The sequence below is a fragment of the Mirounga angustirostris genome, unplaced genomic scaffold (assembly GCF_029215605.1).
Source record: "Mirounga angustirostris isolate CCGP_5_RB_7025 unplaced genomic scaffold, mMirAng1.0.hap1 SCAF_6, whole genome shotgun sequence".
Classification (NCBI taxonomy): Eukaryota; Metazoa; Chordata; class Mammalia; order Carnivora; family Phocidae; genus Mirounga; species Mirounga angustirostris.
Window position 1 is genome coordinate 101,530,096 of NW_026991714.1, and position 25,884 is coordinate 101,555,979.

The following is a 25,884-nucleotide window of genomic DNA, read 5'->3' on the forward strand; positions in this document are numbered from 1 at the left end:
GGAACCCGCCACGGATGTGGCACCCTTTCAGGCAAACCCAAGAGATACCACACTTGAAGGAGGAGCCCATCCTGCCTCTCCCTGTCCTTTTGCCAAAGCACCTAATTCTGCCTAAAATATCTTGCCAGGTCTCCTTGTAATTGCCAGAAGTTCCAACCATGACAATCCTTTCCATAAAAGAGAGAAAAGGCTTAAATAACATACTTGGGAAAGTCAAATCTTGGGTTGCGGGCAGAGTGCAAACGATACCAGATCTTTTCCTGTTTCCCACAGCTGACTTTGGGATGGGGATGGCACCATGGGGGAAGCATGGGGGAAGGAAGGCTGGAGCATGATACTTTGCCATCAGCCTGCCTTGTTTGTTTGCATCTGGTCAGAGAGGGAGTCTCGGAATTTTAGGAGCTGAAAGAGACTTTGAAGACCATCTAGTTCATCCCCCTGGTTTACAGCTAGGATGTTGAGATCCTGTCTGGCTCATTCACTGCTATACTCAGTACCTAGAATACTACCTGGCACGTAGTAGCTGCATTATAGGTATTGAATGAATGAATGAATGCATGAATATGCTGTATGTTTGCCCTGATGTAGAAGCTACAGTGGCTTTTGGCAATAGCCATAGTGGAGTAACGCCTAAGGTTATTGAGATAAAGTAGTGGGCAGAGCCCAGATCTCAGCCCACAGCTCTCTATAATGCTACACTGACAGGTGGAAGCTGTGCGAAATGGAAACTATGCCAAAGCAGCCGTGTCTCACATGATCCCATCCCTGTGAGGAGCCAAGGTAAAGGAGGCTGGTGCCTCCCTGTCCTCCTCATGGGCTCCTGTCCTGCACATGGGCCCGGTAGTAGTGCCACCATGAGCTGGCCTCCATGTCTCCAGATACTTTAATTTCTCCAGTCTGTCAAGTTCCCAAAAAGGACTTATTTTCCAGAATCAGCTTATTTCATTTTTATAATACAAGCTCTTCAAGACAATGAAACAACATACAATTTATTACCAGCAGTAGCAGAAGGGATGTTCCTTTCCAAATGTCTTTTATTATTCAACACACATTTATTGAGCACTTACTATAGGTCTAGCGTCTGCTACTTGTTAAGGATGTCAAACAAGACATGATTACCAACCTTGAGGTTATAAATACATTGAGAGACAAAAGACTGATTTTAAGTGTAAAACTTGCCTGATAGGGGAAAGCACGAGACGTTGTAAAATCAGAGAGGGCTAATCCAGCTGAGCAAGGGGTCAGAGATTTCCCAGGATGATGTTTTTAGACTGAGACCTGAAGAACAAGTCAGTGGGATGGGAAGGAAGGATGTTCTGGGTGGAGGGAATAAAATACGCAAAGGCCCAAGGAGCAGAAAAGGCATCATGCTGTTAAGGGGCTGCAGGTGTCTGTTACGGTTGGTTCATAGTGTATCGGACCAGATGGATTTTGCTAAGGAATTTGAACTTCAAGCAGAGGACACTGGGGAATCCTTACAGGGTTTGAATGACAAGATCTAGTTTCACTTCAGAAGTTTAGTTGGAGGGAATGGTGGCACATCATTAGAGGTAAGATCCAGATCCTTTAGGAAGCTGTTGTGGAGATCCAGATGAGATGACCGCAACCTGTTGAAGATGGGAGATGGAAGGGTAGATTTGGTTTGAGAGTTACTCAAGAAGTATCCTATATAGGACTTGGTGACTGGTCAAACTTGGAGAACTCCAGGAGGACACACAGGTTTCTTGTGTGGGTGGCTGGGGGATCAGGGGTTACTATTTACTGAGATAAGGGTATGGAAAGAAGAGCAGATTCAAGATGTCCAATAGGCAGTCGACTATGGGTGGACAGTGTGGGAGAGTGAGCTGGGCTGGAGTTAGATTTGAGACTGACCAGCCTAGAGGTATTTATGAAACCAAAGGTGGGGATGGTGGATGGAATCACCCAGGGAGAGAGCCCATGGAGCAAGAAGAGAATCGGACCAAGGAGAGATCCCTGAGGAACGCTTACACATAAGGGACAGACAGCAGAACAGAAACCCAGGAAAGCACCTGGCAGGAAGTCACCAGAGAGAGACAGAAAGCCAAGAGTGTGGCATCATGGAAACTGAGGGGAGGGGACATTCTGAGGAGACTGCAAATAGCAAAATTGGTGTAGCCAAGCAATTAAGTGATAGAAGGAATGGATTTTACCAAGAAGAAGATCATTGGTGACTTTGTCTCAAGAGCAGTGTGGTACAGTGGAGGCCAAGCCAGACAGCTGAGGGTGGGAGAGTGAGCAGAAGGGGAAAACATAGGGCCACATCTAGGCAACACTTTTAAGAAGTTCAACAGGGGGTGCCTGGGTGGCTCAGTTGGTTAAGCCTTCGACTCTTGATTTCGGCTCAGGTAGTGATCTCAGGGTCATGAAACTGAGCTTCATGTCAAGCCCCATGTTGAGCCCTGTGTGGGGCTCCGTGCTCGGCGGGGAGTCTGCTGGAGTTTCTCTCCCTCTTTCCTTCCCCCCTTCAAATAAATAAATAAACACTAAAAAAGGGGAAGAAGAAGAAGAAGTTCAAGGGGAAAGGGAGACAAAATGAAGGACAGAGAGGGTGACAGTTAAAGGAAGACACACAGGCAAGACATTTGTTTTTTCTTTTCCAATGGGAGAGGTCAAAGAGAAAGAGGGGGTAATTGAAGGTATAAGGTCCCTGGGGAAGTGGGAGGGGATGGGATCCAGAGCCCAGTTGGAGTGATTACTCTTGGAGGGAGGGCAGGCGAAAAGGATAGTGCTGATGTGGGTAAATGTGTAGGTGAGGTGGCAGGAAGCTGAGGGAGTTGCCATCAGATGGCTTCTATTTTCTCTGTGGAGGAGGAGGTGAGTTGGTTTACTGCCTGTGCTAAGGGGCAGGAAGAAGCGGGAACAGTGGGGTTGGGAATAGTCCCTGTAAAGAACGGGAGAGAGCCGACCAGGGCCAGCGGCAGTTAGAGTCTCTGAATTTGCAATGGCACCAATCTTTGGGGAAGCCCTGTAGCAGCCCGGCAGTATAAATGGAAAAAATGAAGAATTAGTGGTTATTGTTTTGTATGGTAAGGGCAAGAGGATAAGCAAATTGTCAGTCTAGGGCTAGCAAGGAAAGGAAGTAAAAACGAAAAGAGGTTACCAGAGAGAAGCTAGAAGAGTCAAACATTTACTGAGGGCCTACTTTGTCCTTGGTAATATATATAGGAAAAAAGAAATACAAAGATAGGGCAATAGTCCCCAAACTTGGTGGTGCCCCAGAATCAAGCATAATAAAAATGCAGGCTCCCTGGCCTCATTCCTGGGGTCTGAAAGGTCTAAGGTTGGGGGTTCCATGTGACTCTTCTGCATTCGGGTTTGGGAACCACTTGGACCAATGGGAAAAACTGACAAGCGAACAGATATATGGGATACGTACAGTGCCATAACCCCGTGACTCCAGTCCCTTTGGGGTACTGTGGAAGCCAAGAGGGCTTGGAGAGGGAATGACAAGGAGATTTTCCTAGAGAAGGTAAGCCTGTGCCTGAGCATGACTGATGAGCTGGAGTTAGCTGAGCAAAGTGGGGAAGACGCCAAATAAAAGCATTCCAAGTACAGGGAACAGCGTGTGCAAAGGCAGGGCAGCGTGAAATCACCCACCGCACTGGTGGAGCTCCCAGTCATTTGGTGTGGCTGGAGGAAAGGTTGTAAACAGGGGAGTGGTGAGATCTCTCAGGAGAAGGAAGCAAGGGCCAGATTGTTTGGAGGCTCGTTTGCCGTGCTCCATTGTCCATCAAAAGAGCGTTTCTCTAACACAGCAAGGGTGCACTTAAGAAAGAGGCCAAGGGGCGCCTGGGTGGCTCAGTCGTTAAGAAAGAGGCCAAGAATCCTGGCTTTCAGAATAAATAACTTAGAAAGCAGGCTCCTCGGGCCTGGAAGGGTTAGATGAGCTGGTATAATGCATCAGATGGGACCTCTGCAGGCCACTAGGTGGGGAACGGTATTTTTGCTCTGACTAGAAACTAAGCATTTTCAGATTTGTATTTACTTACTTGTCGGGAAAAGCAGATGTCCTAAGCTCAGTGAGAATTATTCAAGGAGCCTCCCTTCTGGGCTCTGAGCCAAAAGCCAGAATAAGCAGCAGCCTGAAATGATCAAATTTAAAGTATATGGACATTGTGGAGAGATGTTTTCCCCCCAGATGGTTTCTCCTCCTTCTTTCCTTGACCCTGAAAGCCTGAAGTAAGCTCGCACGCCCTCTTCCCATCGCCCCCCTCCCTGCCCCATCCTTATTCTCAGAAACCTCCAGGCATATATTTGAAGATAAACCACAGAAGCACAGGCATTTCATTTGTGTAGCAAACCCAAAGGTTATGTCTGGGGGCTGTTGAAGTCAGATTCTACCCACTTAACTTTCTGCAGAGTCTCCAAAATATAGTGAATCTGGAATATTCTGTGGAGTCGGGGCAATGTGACTCTCAACACATACTCCCTGAAAGACAACCTAAGACTTTGCTATCCTGGACCAGTGTCTGCCCACAGAAGACTCAAGGATCATTCTGTGATCCCATTTCAACAGTCAAGCTTACAGTGTTTTTTGAAAGCACTCCTGATAATGAAAAGGAAAATCAGACTCTCCCAGCCAGCCTGCGTTTGCAGCTGGAGTACCAGGAGCTGAGGCCTCCAGAGACCTATGGACTCAGGAGCCAGGAAGAAAGCAGGACATCATCCCCTTGCCATCTCTCAGTACAGACAGTATTCATTCTGAGAGCTAGAAAAGAAGCAAGAGGGGCGCCTGGGTGGCTCAGTCTGTTAAGCGTCTGCCTTCAGCTCAGGTCATGATCCCAGGGTCCTGGGATGGAGCCCTGCATCGGGCTCCCTGCTCCGCAGGGAACCTGCTTCTCCCTCTCTCCCTCCTGCTGTGCTCTCTCTTGCTGTCTCTCTCTCTCTCTCTCTCAAATAAATAAATAAAACCTTAAAAAAAAAAAAAAAAAGAGGGTCTGGAAGTTACCAGTTTAATACTCTTAGATTTAAAAGCTGCTGAGGGGGATGGGAAAGGTTTCCATACTGAAAGTGCCAGTGACCATGAGGCCCCGAGCTTAGAAGGAGGAGGACCTCAGGGTAGGTACAAGTAGTGTGCGGGCACTGGGACCCCTGAGAGTAGTCATCATGGTTAATATGTAGTGAGCATTCCTGGATGTGGGGCACTGGGCTAAGCACTCTCACACATGACATCTTTTACTCACCGGGAGAGGGTAAGAGAAAGGCCATGTGGGGCCAAGGAATCCACCAGGGGTGGCAGGAAAGAATACCGTAGCCCAAGAGCCGACGGATGGGCCTTAGCTACTGTATTCATTCAGGCTACAGCTCCCGCAACAGCTTACTGGATCTGCGGGAACAGAGTACCATAAACTGAAAGGTTTAAACAACAGAAACTTAATCGTATCCAGTTCTGGAAGCTAGAAGTCCAAGATCGAGATGTCAGCATGGTTTGTTCCTTCTGGAGGCCATGAGGGAAGGGATCTGTTCCAGGCCTCTCTCCTTGGCTTGCAGATGACGGTCGTCTCCCCGTGCCTTTACTTAACTTCCCTCTATGCGTGTCTGTGTCCAAATTTCCCCTTTCTATAAGAACACCAGTCGTTTTGGTTTAGGGCCCACCCTACTGACCTCATTTTAACTCGATGACCCCTGTCAAGATCTCCTCCAAATAAGATCACATTCTAAGGTACTGGGGTTAGAACTTCAACATATGAATTTGGGGGAGGGACATAATTCTACCTGTAACAGTGACATCTAACCAGACCATCTCCTTTTGTAAATAAGGCTAATGAAGGCTCGAGTGGGAAAGCAACTTGCACAGGGTCACACCACAAATTGAAAAAGCTAAGACTAGGGGCGCCTAGCTGGTTCCGTAGGTGGAGCATGCAACTCCTGATCTTGGGTTTGTGAGTGTGGGCCCCACATCGGGTGCTGAGATCACTTAAAAACTTTAAAAATCTTAAAGACAAAACAAAACAAAAAAAAAACAGAAAAGAAAAAGAACAAACTAAGACTGGAACCCAGGTGTTTTGGGGCTCTGAGCCTTGAGCAGCCTTCCCCCGGAGGAGCAGGATTACCTGCTTTTGGAAGCCCCTTCTCCAAGAAGACAATCCCTGAGCCTGGACAAGTCTGGGAGGCACCCAGTGGAATCTCTTTACAGGCCTGGGGTGAGAACTCCCTAAAACCCCCTTATGAACCAATACGTGGAAAAAAACTGAAATGCCAGAGTGGAAGAAGTCCTATGACCGGAGCTTAGTATAAGCACTGGGGGTTATTTTTAATGGCCAGGACCCTTGTTAAGGAGGCAGAGGCGTAGCGTGTCACCCAGAACTTTGCTCCCTATCTGCAGCCCCCACAGCCTCATTAGCCAGAATATGCTGGGTGGTACTGGCTTCTCCCACGCTCGCTCGCTGGGCCCGCCTCCGTCTAGAGGCTGGCATCTGGCCCCCATACCTGCCAGGAGGCTGGAAGGCTTCCGTTTTGCAATCTGTTGTGGGAACTCACCAAGACATTTTGAAAGTCTCATGCAACCTGCAGGAGGTGCATGGGTTTAGGAGGCTTGCTCTTGTGGCTTCCAAAACAAGGAGGCAAAAATTGAGATTGAATATAGCCCAGCAGTGTGGGTGACACCAAACCACAGATGAACCGATAGGCTGCAGGGAAGGAAGTGAAAAGTTCACCTTGTCCTTCCATGTAACAGAGGGCTGTTGGTTTTGCAGAGGTTTGCTTTTTTAAACAATTTTCATTCAATAGAAGTAGCCCGGCAGGACAGCATATTCTAGCATTCGTGGAAATAAAAACGAGGAACCACATCACAGACTGTTCTGCTCCGAACTTGGCCCTGCTTCCCTGGGCAGCTCCCAGTTCCTCCTGATGTAGGCAGCAGCCCCGGTGGCCCTCGCCCCGTCCCAGGTGGGGTCTGGCCTTCGGGGAGGAAGGGAGGAGGTAGCTCAGAAGCATCAGCTGTTTCCCTGCATCAGAGCCAAGACCCTGGCCTCAGCTAGAAACTCAGCTTTGTCCCCGGCTTCTGTCTTCCGCACTGTGAAAAGTTTCCATCACAAAGGGTCGATTCAGGAAACCAAGGTTAGAGGCAAACGGTCTTATTTGAAAATGGTGAAGGCCAGCAAGGCCCTGGGCTTCCTGCATTGATTGCTCTCCTGGGGCCTGGGACCAGCCCAGCAGGGTGGGGCGGGCAGCTCAGCAGGTTGCAGGATGTGAAAGTGGGGGCTGAGGTTAGGAAAAAGAATCAAAGGCTGGGACCAGAACACACCCAGCAGAGGGCCATGTGCAGCTCTCCTCTTCAGGGTTTCCTGCGGGTACACTGAGAACATTGTGTTCTGGCTGTGAATTCACCCGGCTGAGCCGGCTCCACACTCAGCCCCTGGGTCCTAGTGCTGCCCCGTGCCCGTGCTCAGCGTTAGCTACCAGTACCTGCAGGGGGGCCCCGTAGGGCCCCTGGGAGGGCATTTCCACTGTGTCCTCCACTGGGAGCACTTAATTTCCCATTCAGCCTGCATTTCCAAAGCATCCCCAATTAGCCTCTCCTGTCCCCCAGGACAAAAACGTGAGGGACATTCAGATGACAAACCTGAGGCTCCAGGAAACTGGGAGGAACAACCGTGGTCCGTGTTCAAGGTTTTTGGATCCAGGCATTTGGAGACATCACTTCAAACCCTTGAACTGAATGTGAGCCTTTGCCTTCAACGTTTCTGTCCAGATGAATTTAGGAATAAGGTGCTTCCTTGATCAATTCTCCCAAACAGCTAAAAGCTCATGCATGAGGTGCAAAGCTATCCAGAGAAGCCATAGCCTGACCTCTGCTCTGCCCAGAGCCCGTGCGTGAGCTGCGTTGGGCATGAGCTCCCTGGACCTGTGGCCGTGAGCCTCTGGGCAGCACCCCACAAGGTCCCAGACCCCCGATCAGTCTGTGTCTGTGTATCTCTTGCGACCCAGAGGCACAGGCTGGGCCCCAGGCCAAGTAGCCAAGTACCAACAGGCCAGCAGAGAGGGAGAGGAAACTTAGGAGGGGTTGGGGGGCTTTCTGGCAGTTTTTAAAAGGGGTTTTGGATTATAAATTCTTCTACAAGATTTTAAGTCTCTTTTTCCAAGTCATCTTTATATCCTGTGTGTGTGCTGGTCCTAGCCACACAGTTGTTGAATGATCTGAATGAAAGTCCACTCGCTAGAAAGCCTTGCCTTTAGCTGCGGGTCACAGTCATTCAACTGCACATTGAGCACTTACTGTGTACCAAGCATGGACTGAGACAATCGGCATACAATTGCTAAAAACAAATATACAAACAAAGGAAAGGCAGTGGTGGTGTCTGCCCCCCCTAGAGACCATGGTCCAGTGGAAAGAAAAGCGTTCAGTTGGGAAGAATGATCCCAAGGGTCCCTGGTTATCCTGGGGCAAGTCCAGCCTCCTGTAGGTGAGCACAGAGCAGGGAGACCTACCTTGGCTGGGGGCCCAGCAAAATCCTCGAGGAAGGGATCTTTCAGCTGAAACCCAGAGGGAAGTAGGAGTTAGTCAGACGAAGGAGGTTGGGAAAGAGGAGTTCGCACAGAGGTAATAGTGCTTGCGAAGACCTGGAATTTCAAGAGCAGGTGGTTCAGGAAAGAACTGAGGAAAGTCTTCCAAGACTTCTGAACTCCCCCCAACAGGCAAGCTAGCCCCTCAGGAGAGAGCCCAGGCATTGTTCTTGTCCATGAGGAAGGGATCCCACCACTTCTCCGTGGCCTTCCCCCAGCCCCCAGACTCCACTCCTGGGGAAACCAGAGGAATCCTACAAGATGGCTGGGACCATCTTGAGGCGGGAAGGCCTCGGGTGGGGCCGGAAGGGGCAGGTCCTGGTCCAGGCACAGGGGCCCTGGATGGAGATACTGGGCAAATCACTTCCCACCTCTCTCCCTGGACTTCCATTTTCAGGCTTTGAGTCTTCTCAATATTTAGCCTGACACTCAGACGTTCCTGAATCAAGGAAGGACGGCAGTCTCCGTCTATAAAAACGAATTCCTTCGAATGCTAAGATTCTGGGTCTGAGACCCACAGGCAGTCCCGCCCGGGATCCTTTGGGCCACAGAAGTACCGTGAAAGGAAGGAGCACAGTACCCAGCACACCCACAGCAAATGTCTGTCAAATGAATGAGCGAACAAGCGAATGAATGAATGAGCGGATGATCTCCCTGAAGTCACTCTCAGAGCTCTGGTGGGGTCTCACTTCTCTCAGCAGCAGCTGTTTTGATCTCCATCACTCCTGATCCTGTGCACGCACCTGCCCACTTCACAGACAGGCACCAGACCGAATGGGGAAAATGAGCCCTAGATCTTGCTTCTAAAGCCCCATCATCCTAGAGGAACGTGTAAGATGACCCCACGAAGTGGAGAGGCAGTGTGAGGAAGAAAGAGAAAGGACTCAGATGTGCAGAGACTGAAGATAGAATGCACATCCTTCCGTAGTGCTCCCTGTCTTATAAACCCCAAACCTGACAAAGGCTCTGTGAGCAGCTAGAACTTACCAGGGATCGCTGGCAGAGTTCTGGAAAGGGACAAGTGCTCTCTGAGCCACCATATTCCCTGCCTGCCCTGAACCAAGCACTATCGTAAGGGCAAGAGTTCCCAGCTGGGCACACCCTCAGAGGCATTTTCCCTCTCCAGTGGGTTTCCAGGCTAGCCCGCAGAAGCCTGATTCATCCACAACCACACTGAAACATAGAATTAATTCCGGCTATACCTTGGGTGAGCTAGGCCATTATGGCAACTAAACCACCACTTACAGCATTATTTTGATGGGAAAATGTGTTCTAAGCTCCAAGCAACCAAATTATAAGTGGGACACAGACACACCCAGGTTCAAATCCCAGTTTTAACACTTCCTAACCGCGTGGTCGGGGACACGGCACCATCCTCCCAGCCCGTTTTCTGGCTTGTCGAAGAATACCTCCTTCAGAAGGTTGTCAGGCAGAGTAAATAGACACCTGTGACAGGGCCTTACGGCACATGGCAGACATCTCCCTCCTTCCTTTCAGGAGGCCTTTTGCGGAGGAGACCTAGAAACAAGCCTTCCAATGCAGGCCCTCCCAGGGCTCTTTTTTTTTAAAAAGATTTTATTTATTTATTTGACAGAGAGAGACACAGCGAGAGAGGGAACACAAGCAGGGGGAGTGGGAGAGGGAGAAACAGGCTCCCTGCGGAGCAGGGAGCCTGATGCAGGGCTCGATCCCAGGACCCTGGCATCATGACCTGAGCCGAAGGCAGACGCTTAACGACTGAGCCACCCAGGCGCCCCTTCCCAGGGCTCTTATCCAGCTTGCATGGGGGCAGTATTACCCCTGGACTCAGGCTGAGAGCAAGTGTTTATGAGATAAATGGGCTGCTGTCTTAGAAATCACAGAACATTCCTCATCTTTGACCTTCTCCAGGCTTTTACTGGCTTATCTGAGCCAAGAAACTTCTCCTGCCCCTACTTAGCTCCCTCTCCCCCAATTTCCATGAACAGCATTGTTCTGGCTTCCTTTGCTCCTGGTCCTGGGAAGGGGCTTCGTCTCCGGAAGGGGCCAGAAGTCCTGGCCTTTCACCCGGGGCCTGGCCGTCAGCCCACGACAGCAAGCCGGAGGAGGGCGGGGACCCAGGCGGCTCACCACACAGCGCCCGCCTGTGGAAGGCCGACCTCCGGCAGCCCAGCCGGCTTGGGCTCCGGCCCCTCCTCGCTCTGTTTGTTTCCACGCCGCCGCAGCCAGAACGGTTTGTACCCTAAGGACGGTGAAACGGCCAAGGAATCCGTAGGGTCCTAAAGGTCGACCTTCTCCCTTTTCTTGCCCTTGTTCCCAAAAGTCAAGGTTTCCAGGCCTTGGGCTCCTTGTCCCGCGCCCAGGGTCACCAGCACTGTGGGGGTCAGTCACCTCGAATGAGACCCTCGTGCCCTGCACTGTGCTTCTCGCATTCCATCTCCACTTGGTGCCCCCTCTCCACAGTCATCCCCACTTTTTCCCCCCATCTGGAGCCACACGGCCTTCTCAGAGCCTGCCTCCACCTTCCTAGGTCCTGTCAGCGTCCCCTCACTCTGCAGGACTTACCACCACGTCTCCACTGCTCCAGCCCTGAGCCACCATTCACCCACACCCACCCCCGCCCCCCAGTCCTACAACAGCAAAACACAAAAACAAGAAACTCCTGTGAAAGTACTATGAGCTCATGTCAAAATCCAACAGTGCAGAAGGTGTAAAGTGAAAAAGTAAAACCTCGCCCTCCCCATCATCCCTCAGAGATAACATCTGTGAACAGTTTTCCCAGTATCCTTCTAGATGTTTTCTCCACACAGTTGAACATGTGTCTGCAGGGGGGTGTCCTGTTTTTGCTTCAGAACGAGGGGATAGTACACAAATTGTGCTGTCACATGTTCTGTTTACTGAACAATATATCTTGGACATCTTTCCAAAATCTACCTCACTCTTTCGCACACCCACAAAATATTCTGTGGCACGGCTGCCATACTACAGTTTATTTAACCATGCTCCTGCCGTGGACCCGTAGGTGGTTTTCAGGTTTTGCAATCGCCATCTGGTTCCCTGCCCTGGGTCTCAGACCCCCAGTCTGCCCTCTGCACCGCGGCTTGACTCCAGCACCCAGTCTGATGGTCATTCCCGACTCAAGGGACGTTATTCACTAGGTGTCTCAGCTCCCCTCCTAGACCTTAAGACCCGAGCTCCTGGCAGGGGGCACCCTAGGCCTGTCAACTCTCCAGTTTTTTATCCCATCTCAGTGCTGCCTTAGGAAATATGAGAAGGTTCTCAGACCACATGGATCCTTATTTTTTCTGCTCATATATATTTACTGGGAACTCGGTGGGTCTGGCTTTGTGCAGGGCACTAGAGCTCCAGGATGAAACAGATACAGCCCCTGGCCTCCTGGAGCTTGCAGTTTTTGTTGGAAAGACAGGCACTGGATGCGCGCACAGATCCATACACGTATAATTCCCCCTGGAATGAGTGCCTTGAAAGGAAACCACAGAGGAGAAGAAGGGCTGGGGCCACCAAGGAAGGCCTCTCTGTAGAGAAGATAAGGTGAAGGGAGAGAGGGCCAGGGCAAGCCAGCAGACCGTGGGATCTGGCTCCCACTCTGTGCTGCTTTGGCCACTTCCCCTTCAGTCTTCTCATCTGACAAGAAGGGAAATCCCCCTTTCAGCTTTAACTTTCTGTGACAATAATAAATGCTATCAGGGTTCACAGGAAGCAAGCTCCCCACTGCCTGGGAGGGGCCTGGGGAGACTTCTCACTGATTTCACGTTGACCCTGAGTCAGACGTAGGCTCTAGTTCCATTCAATTCTGGGCCAAACACTTGCTTAGCATATACCATATATACCTAACATACAGAGGGGTGTGTTTGTGCGTGTGTGTGTGTGTGTGTGTGATGTGGCAGCCATGTTGGTGGGTGTTTAAAGATTTTACAATACATGAAGGAGTTTACAACGGGTTGTGGCATCAGACCCAGGATGGGATCATTTCAATGTATGACGTCAAGTGAGAAGTGAGCAACTCACCCCCGGCCCAGGCAGCTTTGGCCTGGACCCCCTGTTCTTACACCCCAACAGAGGAACATGGAGCTTCCCATGGGTGTTCAAAGAAGACTCCTCAATGGCCCTGAACTTGAGACCAGCTTGTAGTCAGAGCTAGAAGCTGCTAGAAAGGCATCTGGAAAGAGTGATCAGCGTGAAGACAGGAGCAGGCTGGGAGGGAAGACACTTGACACCACAGAGGAAAGACTTTGCACAGAGCACAGGCAACCTGGGCAAAGTCAATTACACTGGCATTGAAAGAAAACCCCAGCAAAAAAGAGGAGTAGTAGGCCAAAGATTTCATACTCAAGAGGCACAGGGTAGAAGACAGAAATCTGCTGTTACCTCTGCCAGGCTCACTTCCAGGTCTATGGGTCTGTTTCTCTTTAGTGTGATTGAAAATACTATAAATTATATGCTTATACTTTGATGTCCTCCTTTATGATCTGCTGTACACTGCTCTATATATTTTGCACATCTACATACATATTACTGTGCAAAGTTGTATACACAAAGCCATGCATACTGTACTATATGGCAAATTTAAGAGCGTTTCAGAGGTAATTAGAACCAGATGTGATTTTTCCCCTCCTGGGCTGTGGGAGGAAGATGAATCTAGAGATAGCAAGGGGCTGCCCTAGAGGCTTGCGAGACGAAGGTAAGGAGCCAGACTTGCTCTAAAGGCAATGGGGAGGTATTAAAAGATTCAAGAGAGAGGGAGGCCTCATTGAGGCTGAACAAAGGTAAAATCAAGGGTAAGTGGCAGGCTCTCCTTGTTTCTACTTAAGAAAACAGAGTTGCCTCCACATTGGAGCAGTAAATCCCAAACCAGTTCTGTCGTAACTCAGCTCTGTGCCTCATCTTCTCTATCTGTAAAGGAAAACCTCACCCACCATAATGTGGGGCTGCGGGACCACAAGATCAACTTTGGCAGTAACGGAGGCCCAGAGGCTGAGGGGGCTTTTAGGCCAGCCTCAGCAAAACCCAGTGACATTGCCCTCATATCTGAAGGTCATTTCTTGCCTCCAGGGCTGCCCAGCTCTGAAGTCGATGCTTCAGGATTAGGATCCTGTTCTCTGGGGAAAGAGCTTGGTGAAGCTTCTACAGGCCTATTGATGTCCTTCTTTCCAGGATCAGAGACTCTTAAAAGTTCTGGGAGTGTGAGGCAACACGCCTCATTGAGCAGCCCTCAGCAAATGCAGCCGCTGCACCAAGTGCTAAAGAAAAGCTCCCATAATAACCATGTGTGATAATAAAAAGATAAAGAGGCAAATAGGTATGTAGGTCAGCTCAAAAATAGCCACCCACCCATTTGGTCTGGGTAACCATTTATGCCAAGTGGGTACAAAGGGTTTCCTTCCTTCCCCTCCCAGGCTGATCATTCCCTGCTCTTTTCAAGGTTGCCTTAAATAAAAGTCCCTTCCCAGGCCAGCTGCAGTTGGCCTGGGCGGTTCTGGCCTGCAAACTCACAGGGGCAGGCACTGCTCCCTGCACTCCCTCCACCAAACAAATCCCGGGGTCAGAGGGCACAAGGGCTTGGCCTCTCTGACGCGGGTTCTTGGGGCTAAGTCAGGGTTTGGGGTGATGACTCACAGACACTCCCCCGCCCGCCCCCTTAAGGTTTTGCGTGCACTCCGGAGGCCTCCCCTACCCCGACAGAGAACGCTTTGTTAGCAGACCCGGTCGGAGGAGAGTTACAGCCTCGGGGTTGTGAGGGCCTCCTCAGCCACTCCCTCCCTCCCCCCCTCCTCTACTTCCCCCTCTTTTGCCCTCAACAGAAAGGCGCCGGCCCCTCCGCCCTGCCCCCACCGCCCTGCCCCCACCCAGCAGCCGGGCGACCCGAGCGGAGCGCTGAGCTCAGCATCTGCGGCCGGGCAGCTTTCCTCCCGGGCGGTGGGAGGAGTCTCTTTCCTCCCGGGAGGCGGGACCGCGGCCAGCCCCGCCCTCCTCCCCAGTCCCATTCTCATCTGCCACCGGTCCCTCAGACGCACGTTCTCCAAGTCACGTCCCCCGCTTCGCCCCCGTAGAGTGTCCGCGGAGACAAGACCCCCCCCCACCCCCATTCAGCTGCTCTGCATCTGTCACCTCCGCGGCCGGGCTCCCCTGAGGGCGCACCTCTGCGGGAGGTGGCGGGTGGGAGGAGGGGACAGCAGGAGGGGTCTTCCCTTCCCCCATCCCGGCTGGCCCCACGGCAGGCTGCCACTATGGCTCTCTGACAAGTCGGTTCAGCTCTTGTGTGCACCTCTTCCCAGAGCAGAACCTAAAAGTCTAGAATTTTTTTGTGTTTCTCTGCGTTTGTTTTTTAAGTACAGAAAGATTCAGCACTGGCTGCTGGATTCCTGTGCCACAGTCTGTCCTTTGTGGGTTAAAAGGGGACACTGGGAAGGGAGAGGCCCCACTTTTGGCGCACCGCTTCCCAAATTGGCCTTTCTAGATGAGACCGGAGCTCTGCGGAAGGATACCTGAAGTGGGGGCTGTGGTGACAGAATTCTGTCACTTCTGGGTCTGAGGGTATCTAGCTAAAGGGAAACCCCTTAGGTGGCAGTCTGCTTTGCTACTGAGTCAGCACCGCTGGGCCCTGCTGAATTCTGCAGGGGGAGGAAGAATCTGATCAGATCAAATAAGGACCAACCCAGGAGAGGAAGTTTTTTGGTTGAAAACTCCCTAGAAACTCCAGGCGTTCACTCTATCTGTTCTATGCCGTCACTCCCCAATATATACAAATGTCCCCCACATTTCCAGCCTTACCGTCCCCTTTGGCTCACAACTAAGCCTGTCAGTGGCATGGAATCATGGAAATGAGCCTAGATCTAGAGTCATGGCTCCAACCTGCCGATGACTGTAGGACTTTAGGCAAGTCACGGCACCTATCTGAACCTCAGTTTTCTTATCTGTAAAATGACGCTGGTGAGCCCTGTCTTGCCTACACTATACAAATATTAGTTATTTTTATTGACAGTGTTAGGAAAATACTCAAGAATATGGAAGTGTTTTTCTTTTTCTTTTTTTTTTTTTTTAAGATTTTATTTATTTATTTGAGAGAGAGAGAATGAGAGAGAGCACGAGAGGGAAGGTGATCAGAGGGAGAAGCAGACCCCCAGCTGAGCAGGGAGCCCAATATGGGACTCGATCCCACAACTCCAGGATCATGACCTGAGCTGAAGGCAGTTGCTCAACCAACTGAGCCACCCAGGCGCCCTGGAAGTGTTTTTCATATCATAAAGAGCTCCAGAAAGGTCACAGATCTTTGTGAGCAGGTGGCAAAGTTGCCAGGTAGAACTGGCAGTTCCCAATCACCTGCCAGCCAAGGAATTCAGAAAAAGGCCTAGTAGGGCGCCTGGGTGGCTCAGTTGGTTGGGCGACTGCCTTCGGCTCGGGTCATGATCCTGGAGTCCCTGGATCAAGTCCCGCATCGGGCTCCCTGCTCGGCAGGGAGTCTGCTTCTCCCTTTGACCCTCCTCTCTCTCATGCTCTCTGTCTCTCATTCTCTCTCTCTCAAATAAATAAATAAAATCTTTTTTTAAAAAAAAAAAAAGGCCTAGTAGACCCTGGGGAGCTGCCTTCTGCATAGACCTGAATTTCCCAAGCCTTTGGCTACTAAGGCCATGGGAAATAAAACACTTCTGAGTGAGATTACAGGCTTGGCAGAGGGGTGACGAAGGGTGCAAGCCTGAGAAAAGAAAGTTCCTGAAGACTAAGTGAGGCCTAACTGCCAGAACAGTGGGAGATGGTGGGCACCACATTAAGGTTCCTCACCCTCCAGCTCAGTTCCATGTCTATAAAGTGGGCAGGTGGGAAGGCTGGAAGAGGTGTTCTTCTGGGGCCTGCTGGCCCTAACATTCAAGGATTTTTTTTTTTTTTAAGATTTTATTTATCTATTTGAGAGAGAGAGTGTTTGCAGGAGTGAAGGGGAGGGGCAGTGGGAGAGGGAGAAGCAGACTCCCCGCTGAGCAGGGTGCCCCACATGGGGCTCCATCCCAAGACCCTGGGATCATGACCTTAGCCGAAGGCAGATGCTTAACTGACTGAGCCACCCAGGTGCCCCAACATTCAAGGATTTTAAGGTTCATTCCACACACAGAAGAATTCTGACAGCGAGAGGGCCGACTCCCCCTCTCTGCTGAGCACTCTAATCCAGCCTACTCACCCCAGCCCCTTGGAGTTGCCCTCCTGGTCTCTTCTGTCTGGAAAAGCAAAATAAATGAGCTCATTTTGCTGCTCCGGTAGGTTGTGAGCCTGGATTCAGGCTGTCCCCACTGTGGCAGCTCCTGATCATCCTTGTCACCCCCACCCCAGCCCCAGCTGGATGAACAAACCCATGCTGACCCCTCCCTCCCTTTTGATATATGGCAGTTGGAAACCCTCAGAAGGCAAGAACACTGCAAGGGCTGGACCTGGAACATCTGTTTCTACCTTCCTAGGCAGGCCTTTTCCAGATGGTCCATCCCCCTACAGGCCAGGCCTGGGATTTTTAGAAGAGCAGCTCCATGGAACTCACATGATTTTTCTTTCACTATAATCCTTGTGGAAGTTGAGGAGGACTTCGAGATTCTCTAGTTCTGGGTTTTCAAAACTGGGGTATGAAAATCCCAACACTACATGAAGCCAGAGGATAATCACAGTGTCTTTTATTTTTATTATTATTATTACTAAAAGGGTTTTTTGGGTTTTTTGTTTGTTTGTTTCGGGGAGGGGAAGGGAGAAATAAAGTCATTTAACTAGTGTTTAAAAGTTTGCTATAGGAGTGCCTGGCTGGCTCAGTTGGTAGTACGTGCGACTCTTGATCTTAGGGTCATGAGTTTGAGTCCCACACTGGAGGTAGAGGTTACTTAAAAAATAAATAGGAGTGCCTGGGTGGCTCAGTCAGTTAAGCATCTGACTCTTGATTTTGGCTCAGGTCAGGATCTCAGGGTTGTGGGGATGCCCCCTGCCTTTGCCCTGTTCCCTGAGGAAATGACTTGTGAAATGTAGGATTCCCAGAAGTGGCTGGCTGTGAGCTCACTATGATCACGTATGGGCCTAGTCTCTGCAGCTGCATGCCACCTCACCTGCCCCTAACCCACCCCCACCCCACAGGCAGGCCCTTTGATAGGCTGAGCCAACCCAGGTTCCTTGGAGGACCTACCTTTCTTTCTGAGAGGTCAGCAGACATCCCAACTAAAACGTAGCATGAGGGGGCGCCTGGCCCTCTCAGTCAGTAGAGCCTGTGGCTCCTGACCTCGCAGTTGTGGGTTTGAGCCCCCCGTTGGGTGTAGAGATTGCTTAAAAAATAAAATCTTAAAAAAAAAAAGGATCACTTAGACAGTTGTACAAAAGGGCCCCATGCAGACCTACCAGTTCAAAAAGGGGGGTTGGGGAGATGGGAATCTATGGTTACAAAGTCTTCAGATGATTCTAATTGTCAGTTGGGCTCCAAAGCCATTGGTTGAAATGGCCGGACTCTCACTCTGGGCCTCAATTTCTTCATCTGTAGAATGGCACTATATTCATTCCTCAGGGTGTAAGTAGATAATACCTTTTAAAAACATTTTCTTTGATAGCCTACACAATACAATGTATTGTTAGTATTTCCATTTTACAAGTAGCTTCATTTGCAAAAAGACTCCCCACTGAGTTTTTGGGTCTTCCTTCTAGAGCACAATCAAAATCCTATCTGCAGCTCTGGGCTGTCAACAGCTTTGCACAACCCTCCTAGTAAACCAGGTGCATTTATGATCTTGCTATTTTGACAAAGTTGTTTGTTGTTTTTCAAGTAAAAAAGCCACAGAAGTCCTGGGAACACTTTTGCTGGCTTCATTGTCCCCACCTCCTACCACACCACTCCACCCTCTCCCCACCGCCCAGACCAGCTGGCTCGGCCTGCCACCTCCACTCCCCTCAATGAGAGGTTTCCAAAGACCTGTGAAGGTCCCCAAGCAGAGCCTTGCAGGTAAGCTTGCTGGCCTTCAGGGGTTCCCATCTTGAATATTAGGGTTCCCACCCCAAGATCTGGTTTAACTCCCCAAATTTGACTGGGGCGATTTGCCAGACTGAGGCCCTGGGAACTGGTGCACCGGACAAAACCCGCCTGAACAGGGAGAGGCAGGAGGCCAGGAGTGAGTGCTCATTGACTTTCCGTGGCAGACTGTGGCGGGCCCCGCGGGAATAGAGCAGAGCCCAGGAAGAGGCAGCGTCTGCGTGGTCAGGGCCCTGGCCACAGAGACTGGGGCAGGGGGCCTGATTACTAGCTCCAGAGGCCTGAGTCAGCCAGGACGTGACACTAGGCCACTCCTGCTCAGAGTTCAGCCAGTCTCCCCACCAGGGTTGTCTTGAGGCCAAGTCCATGTTGCACATTGTGTCTACGGGACCAGTACTCCCTAGAGCACAATTCCCCAGAAGACATGTGTAAATGCACAGACTCAAATGGGAATGGTGCCCTCTGGAGTTGTGCAAAGGAGCAGCCCTGCTCCAACAAGGGAATAGAAACTTCAAAAGTATTTTGAGGACAATGACCCCGTGCTTGGGTCTGGGGTCTTCTTTGGGATGATAAAGATGTTTTGGAATTAGAGGTGGTGGCTGCACAACATTGGGACTCTATTTAATGCCACTGAATTGTTCGCTTTATCATTAACTTTATATGTGAATTTTATCTCAAAAAATGTTTTTGAAAGTGTTTTGAGGCACTTGAGGGTAAAGTACTAAGTGTGTTAAAAGATTCCCCACATTAGCCCTCTACACAATGTCAACCTCTCTCCTCGGCTTCCTGGGGTTGCATACTGTACTCCTTTCTTTTTTTTTTTTTTTTAAGATTTTATTTATTTATTTGACAGAGAGAGACACAGCGAGAGAGGGAACACAAGCAGGGGAGTGGGAGAGGGAGAAGCAGGCTTCCCGCTGAGCAGGGAGCCGGATGTGGGGCTCGATCCCAGGACCCTGGGATCATGACCCGAGCCGAAGGCAGCCACCCAACGACTGAGCCACCCAGGCACCCTGCATACTATATTCCAATTGGAGAACTAAATTGCCTTAGAAGCCCCACTCCCAGACCTGAGCTGAGGAGGGAGGAAAAGGTTCAGATACATCTAAGGCTCTTGGCAGCACTTGTCAGAAGGGGGATAGAAAGGTAGCATCCAGGTCTTCAGAAGCGCTCTCCTATTCCGCCCCGCCCCCCGCGCCCCGCCCCCGGCAAAAGGCCCACCTAGATCCTGGGAATCCAGATGTAGGTCTGTAATTCTGGGGAAATTCACTTTCTTGCTTTATCCAGCCTTCCATTTATTCATTCATCTCTTCAGCCAAGGAATATTCACTGAGCCTTTACTATGTGCTGTCCACTTGAAGTTAAGAAGCTCATGGTCCAATGGGAAGACTAAAGTGGAAACAGTTACTAACATAGATGTGCACAGGGTATAAGGATGACATGAGGAGGGGCATCTAAGGGATGGGAGGGTTGGGGTGGACATGCTGGGGGAGGATTCTTGGCAGCAGAGATGCCAGAGCTGGGTCTCCAAGACTGCGGGCGGGAGCATGTTCAGGCACGTCTGACCTGCAGCCAGCTTTGGCCCAAGGAGAATAGTAGGGAAAGAGAAGCACACCAAATGCAGGGTTTATAGGATCTTTGAGGTTTCTGAAGAGGCCTGGCTCAGAGGCTAAGAGAGAGAGCTGCCTCCTCCCCAGGAGTTTCCCCAATTTTAGGTGTTTCCCAACCCCCCCATCTGCTTCAGTGTGGGAGGGGTGTGTGAGGTCGCAATGAAGTCTTTCCAGCCCCAGCCAGGTGGAAGGGATCCCATTCTTCACCTCATGCAATGAACCAATGCCCTCACCCCCACCCTGACTCTGCAGAGGGGCTAACAGTTCTAGGTCCAAAGGTTCTCCTGGCAGACAGTGGTATGGGGCTTTGCCCGCTCCTTCACAGGGGTGAAAAGTGTAAGCGCAGAAAGCCATTTAGAGCCTCCCCAGCCAGACCTCAGCCAGGCCTCCTAGCAAGGTGATTGTTTATCCTTATCCTAGAGCCCACTCCCTCTTACTCTGGGAAAAACCTCCAGGGTTAAGACTGCTGGTCCATTTTTCATCACTTTAAAAAACACAATGAGACAACATTAATGGATTTCTCTTGAAAAGAAACAAAATTATTCAGTGCCCATTAACACAGCCCTTCCAATTTGGGAAAAACTGTTTTATTAACAGAATGAGACAGTGAATTAAAAAAAGGTGTTTAGCACACTACTTCATGATGGTATTTATTGAATATGAATGATCCCTAATGAACTGACCTCTCCAGACTGGTTCAGAGTCTTCTGCTTATGGATATCCGCTTTTTAAAAAACTTCTATTTTTCTTAGTGTTTCACATTTTTTTCTGAAATATCTCCTTTCTAAATTTCTGCCAGAGAGAGAGAGGAAGAAAAACACCCAAAATCTATCTCCTTCTGTCTCAAGTGTCCCCAGCCCAGTCTCCCTGGTGGGAAGGGCAAGTGGTACTCTGGCAGATTCGTTCTCTGATCTTCTGCCTGGGGAACAAAAAGATACATCCATACGGGGGATCACTCCACCTCAGTAAAGGGTGATTTCAAAAGAATGTCATCTACCACCAGCCCTCCAAGCACTTCCCCTAACGGCCCTGACCCTGGGGTCTTTAAGGCTCCCAGCAAGCGATCAGAGCTCCGAGGACAGGAAGAAAGGGCCAGTGTTCAGGCCTTCAGCGCCCCAGCGGGTAAGAGACTATTATTATATTGTGCAGCAGTCTTTTTTTTTTTTTTTTTTAAAGATTTTACTTATTTATCTGAGAGAGAATGCGAGACAGAAAGCATGAGAGGGGGAGGATCAGAGGGAGAAGCAGACTCCCCGCCAAGCAGGGAGCCCGATGTGGGACTCGATCCCAGGACTCCAGGATCATGACCTGAGCAGAAGGCAGTCGCTTAACCAACTGAGCCACCCAGGCGCCCTTGTGCAGCAGTCTTAACGCTATCTTCTAATCTGATTCCCCTAATTTGTTTTTTATCTATAAATTTGTCTCCAGAGGCGGTTCTTCCATCTGGAAAATGGGGATGTGGTGCAGGGCTAGAATTCCGGTCCTTTCCAGCTTAGGTCTCAGTCTGCCCGAAAAGACCCACGGGTCAGCCATTTTTTTTTAATTAGGTGGGGGTGGGGATGGCAGGGGCCCGACCTCCGGCAAGTGTCATCTGTCACGTGCAAGCCCGCCCCCGAGGCGAGGCCTGTCGGTCAGATCTGGTTAGGCTCTTGGAGTAGGAGCGTCTGATGTAAATTTGGTTTCCTCTTCCATCGGGATCCTGGTGTCCCAGATTGATAAGCCTTTAAAGACGAAAAGGTCGAGTCCATCCGACCCTCCTCCCACCCTCAGCACCCCGTGTGGATGTATTTGTCTCCGAGCACCGCCGTCAGGCCAGATTTCCTGTGGCCCCGCCTGAATGATGAAACAGGGGATGGCCATTGCACTCCCGGACTTTTCCGGAGATCTAGGTCCTTGGTCCTGATGCAACTCTCCGGGTCTTTTACACAAAGCGCATTGAGGGGAGAGGCGCTAGGACCCGGCAGACACCCGGGGACTCTTGGGCACGGCGGGCGGGGGAGACACCACCGCGCGGCGGTCGGTTTTGTAAGACCCGCTGAGGGTCCGTGTGTCCTTCTGATATGGGTCCCCGTTCTCAGCCCCAAGTCCAGGCGCTAGGAACCCTAGCCCAACAAGACTTTTCTAGCCACCCTCCCCAAACCCTCTCCTTGGAAGCAGTTGGGGGTGGGAGCGGACACTATTTGGGGACGGAGATCCTGCGGGGCATGCCCACCCCCCATTAACCCATCCCCTGGGGCTGCAGAGCTATCAGGCGGGTGGGGCTGCAAGGAAGACAGAGCTCGGTGCCTCGAGCTGCCCAGTCTGGACCCCACCCCCATATTCCGATCCTTTGCAAGGCAGGGTTAGCGTGGGGTACGTGCGCGAGGGCCTGCCGGGTTAACGTCTGCTCCCCGCGCCGCCGTCCCACAGGCATCCACCCGAGCGCCTACTTGTGCCTGTAGTCGCAGGCTCCCAGACGCTGGGGTCAACCGTTTTCCCGGACCGCCGCCCCCTCAAGTTCCCCTGGCCTTCTCCTCGCGCGGTCACGGCTACCCCCTCCCCCAGCAACAGGACCCTATAATAAACAAGTCTTTCCTTGATCCTCCCCTGCCGCGAGCGCCCTCGGGGACCTTGGCAGCTGCAGCCGCCGCGGATCCCTTCCAGAAAGGGGGCGTGGCCGCGGCTCGGGGTTCGGCTGGGAGCGTTCTGGGGCTCAACGGGGGCGGGGCCAGACCACTGTCACTGGGCAGGAGAGAACGTTGCGAACGTGCGCCCCGAGCACATTGGCTGAAGGGAGCCACACTCCCGGATCTGGATTGGGCCGCGGCGCCGAGGGGGGGCGTGGCCTCTCCGCACTAGTCCTTATAGGCCTCTCGGTGCTGGTGCTAGGGACCGCGGCAGGCCAAGGGGGAGGTGCGGGTGGGTAGAAGGGACAGGTCTGGGCAGCGCTCGGGGCTTGGTACCAGTTCGCGCACCCATTCAAGCGGCAGTAGGCACTTGTCCTAACAGTTCTCGCCGACGGAGCCAGCTGGTAAGTGTCCCTTCTGTGTGTGCTGATCCCTGCGTGGGAAGGCCTCAGTCCTGCGGGTTCCCAGCGCTCTCAGTCTGGTCCAGCCCCCAGACTGACGCCGGGTCCGTGCCCCTCATGTCTTACAGCGTTTTCTGCGGTCCCGCATCCAGAGCTCATCTGCAAACGTCCTGGCGTCTGTCCTCATCATGCCTAGCCTTTGGGATCGCTTCTCGTCGTCGTCCTCCTCTTCATCGTCGTCCTTGTCCCGAACTCCCACCCCAGATCAGCCGCCCCGTTCAGCCTGGGGGTCGGCGGCCCGAGAAGAGGGGCTTGGCCGCTGCGCGAGCCTGGAGAGCTCGGACTGCGAGTCCCTGGACAGCAGCAACAGCGGCTTTGGGCCGGAGGAAGGTAAGCGGTGGGCGGAGACTGGACTCGACTCTTGCGGGGCCGGGGAGGTGAGAAAGCGCAGCTCTGGAAGGAGTCAGCGCCGCCTTGGCTTCCTATCCCATCGGAACCCGGGTTGCGGATGGGGCGGCGGGACGGAGGAACGGGGATTGGAGTATAGGGTTCGAGTGTGGCGCAGAAACTGAGGCACGGAGGGGGAAGGGAGTGTGTTGGTTTCTTAAAGAAACAGCACCTCCCCTTTCCGGAGCTGCTCTTACACCCCTCCCCTGTGTGCTCTCCCGGCCAGACTCGGCATACCTGGATGGGGTGTCCCTGCCCGACTTCGAGCTGCTCAGCGACCCTGAGGATGAGCACTTGTGTGCCACCCTGATGCAGCTGCTGCAGGACAGCCTGTCCCAGGCGCGGCTGGGCTCGCGGCGCCCCGCGCGCCTGCTGATGCCGGGCCAGCTGGTGAGCCAGGTGGGCAAGGAGCTCCTGCGCCTGGCCTACAGCGAGCCGTGCGGCCTGCGGGGGGCGCTGCTGGACGTCTGCGTGGAGCAAGGCAGGAGCTGCCACCGCGTCGGCCAGCTGGCCCTCGACCCCAGCCTGGTGCCCACCTTCCAGCTGACCCTCGTGCTGCGCCTGGACTCCCGCCTCTGGCCTAAGATCCAGGGGCTGTTCAGCTCCGCCAACTCGCCCTTCGTGCCGGGCTTCAGCCAGTCCCTGACGCTGAGCACGGGCTTCCGAGTCATCAAGAAGAAGCTGTACAGCTCGGAGCAGCTGCTCATTGAAGAGTGTTGAACTTAGGCCTGGGGAGGGGGGTGGGGGGACCGACCCTGCCCCCATGGCAGAGACAACTGAACTTCTGAGGTGATCATTGGCAGGCAGGAGCCGAGGGACTGAGGCCTGTCGTTAGAAAACTGACAACAGCCACCTGAGGGGGAGGAAGGTTGAGGTGGTGGGGAACGTTGTGTTTCCGGGCAAGCTCGGGGAGGTGTGCAGGTGGCTCCCGGCTGGCGGTGTATGCCCCTCAGTGCTGTAGCATGAAACCAGGGCCTAGGGGCCGACCGGGCTTCTGGCTGGATGTGTATGTAGCATGTACCTTATTATTTTCATCGTTACTGACAGTTCCGACGACAGTGGTGTGACAGAGCCAGGTGAGCAGCTGGGCTGCACTGGCCTCGGAAGGGGTGTGTGCTCCTGGCAGAGGCCCTGGTGGGAGGGGGGAGGTCAAGGTGGTTTGTGTATCTCACGGTCTGAAGGGGCCAAATGTGTTCTTTGTTTTTGTAGCTTTTGTGTTGTTGTTGTTGTTTTTTTTTTTGATCAGAGCTTCACTACTGACCTGTCCTAGGCAGCTATCTTACAGACTCATGAATGTAAGGAAGGGGTGGTGTGGGGATCACGTGGGGATCTTTGACACCTGAAGAAAAACCACACCTGGGAGCTGCGTTTGCCCATCCCCCGCTGTGTACTGAGGAATGGAGCTGTGAGGGGATGGGGTGGGATTGGGGTGGGGGCTGGAACCCCTCCCCCCCCAGGAGTGCCATCTGGGTCTTCCATCTAGAACTGTTTACATGAAGAAACTCGCTGTTCATGAATACACTTGATGTTCAAGTATTAAGACCTATGCAATATTTTTTACTTTTCTAATAAAAATGTTTGTTAAAATGGTTGAGTCTCCTCGGGGCTGTGAAATAAAAGGAGGGGGAGGGGGAGGGGGGCTGGTAAAAGGCAAGTCTCAGCAGACTCGGGTCCACCTGTGTGTTTCTCTGTCCTTTTCCTGGGCTGCCTGCCAGCCTGGTAATGGAGGTATGTGGATTGTGTGCCATCTGTGCTAAGAACCCTGGCTGCCTTGGCTCTGTGCGGGCTGATGCTACCAGGGGAAAGCGCTGGAAAGCCCTGGAAGGCGGGGAGTGAGTGAGACCTCCCACTAAGCCAGAGTCTCAGTAGGGAGAGCTCACCTGGTTGCCCTGGGTTAGAAGGCCCAGGTACAGGGCTCCCTGAGCCCAAGGCACTTAAGAGGAACTAGAAGGACTCTAAGAGATGTTTTTCTTTCTGTGAAAAAATCACAGTTCCATTTGTTTCGTGGTCATGAAAATTACAAAATTGACCTCTGAATGTAAAAGGCTAGGGAGCAGGAGTACCAAGAAACGGAGTTAGTCCCAGCCTCTTACTAGACAAGGAACCTGGGGCTCTGAGGGGCATGACCTGCAACTGGGAGGTGTGGCCCTGGCAGGTGCAGAATGAAACACACACACACATAGGGGAAGCAGGGAGGGAGTAGTGAGGGGACTACAGGCCTGTCTGCATGAATTCCTTGGGTGACTTGGACTCATTGTGCTCTCTGGGCCCCAATTTCCTTATCAGTGAAGTTGGGGTTGGGCCAGATGAAGGCC

At 51.9% G+C, this 25,884-nt stretch overlaps 1 protein-coding gene and 1 long non-coding RNA gene across 3 annotated transcripts; one reads left to right on the plus strand and one right to left on the minus strand.

The window, feature by feature from the left end:
* Positions 1–831: 831 nt before the first annotated feature.
* Positions 832–8,497, minus strand: LOC123846532 (uncharacterized). Its single transcript, XR_008506335.1, has 4 exons — positions 8,452–8,497; positions 5,205–5,347; positions 4,011–4,103; positions 832–1,607 (listed from the first exon to the last, which is right to left on the minus strand). It is a non-coding gene; the product is annotated as an uncharacterized LOC123846532 (long non-coding RNA).
* Positions 8,498–22,967: 14,470 nt separating this feature from the next.
* Positions 22,968–25,158, plus strand: DDIT4 (DNA damage inducible transcript 4). Of its 2 annotated transcripts, XR_010412472.1 has the most exons (4): positions 22,968–23,125; positions 23,251–23,512; positions 23,796–24,645; positions 24,816–25,158. XR_010412472.1 is itself a non-coding variant. In XM_045878038.3 (3 exons), exons 2-3 carry the CDS (start codon positions 23,311–23,313, stop codon positions 24,287–24,289), a joined length of 696 nt encoding a protein of 231 aa, XP_045733994.1. In that variant the 5' UTR covers positions 22,968–23,125; positions 23,251–23,310; the 3' UTR covers positions 24,290–25,158. The 2 variants fall into 2 exon arrangements, 1 of the variants encoding a protein (XP_045733994.1); XM_045878038.3 differs by having other exon boundaries at positions 23,796–25,158.
* Positions 25,159–25,884: the final 726 nt, after the last annotated feature.

Coding starts and splice junctions, on each gene's coding strand:
- DDIT4 (XM_045878038.3), top strand. CDS start 23,311: ATGCCTAGCCTTTGGGATCGCTTCTCGTCGTCGTCCTCCTCTTCATCG. Junction 23,513..23,795: donor CGGCTTTGGGCCGGAGGAAG/GTAAGCGGTGGG, acceptor TCTCCCGGCCAG/ACTCGGCATACCTGGATGGG.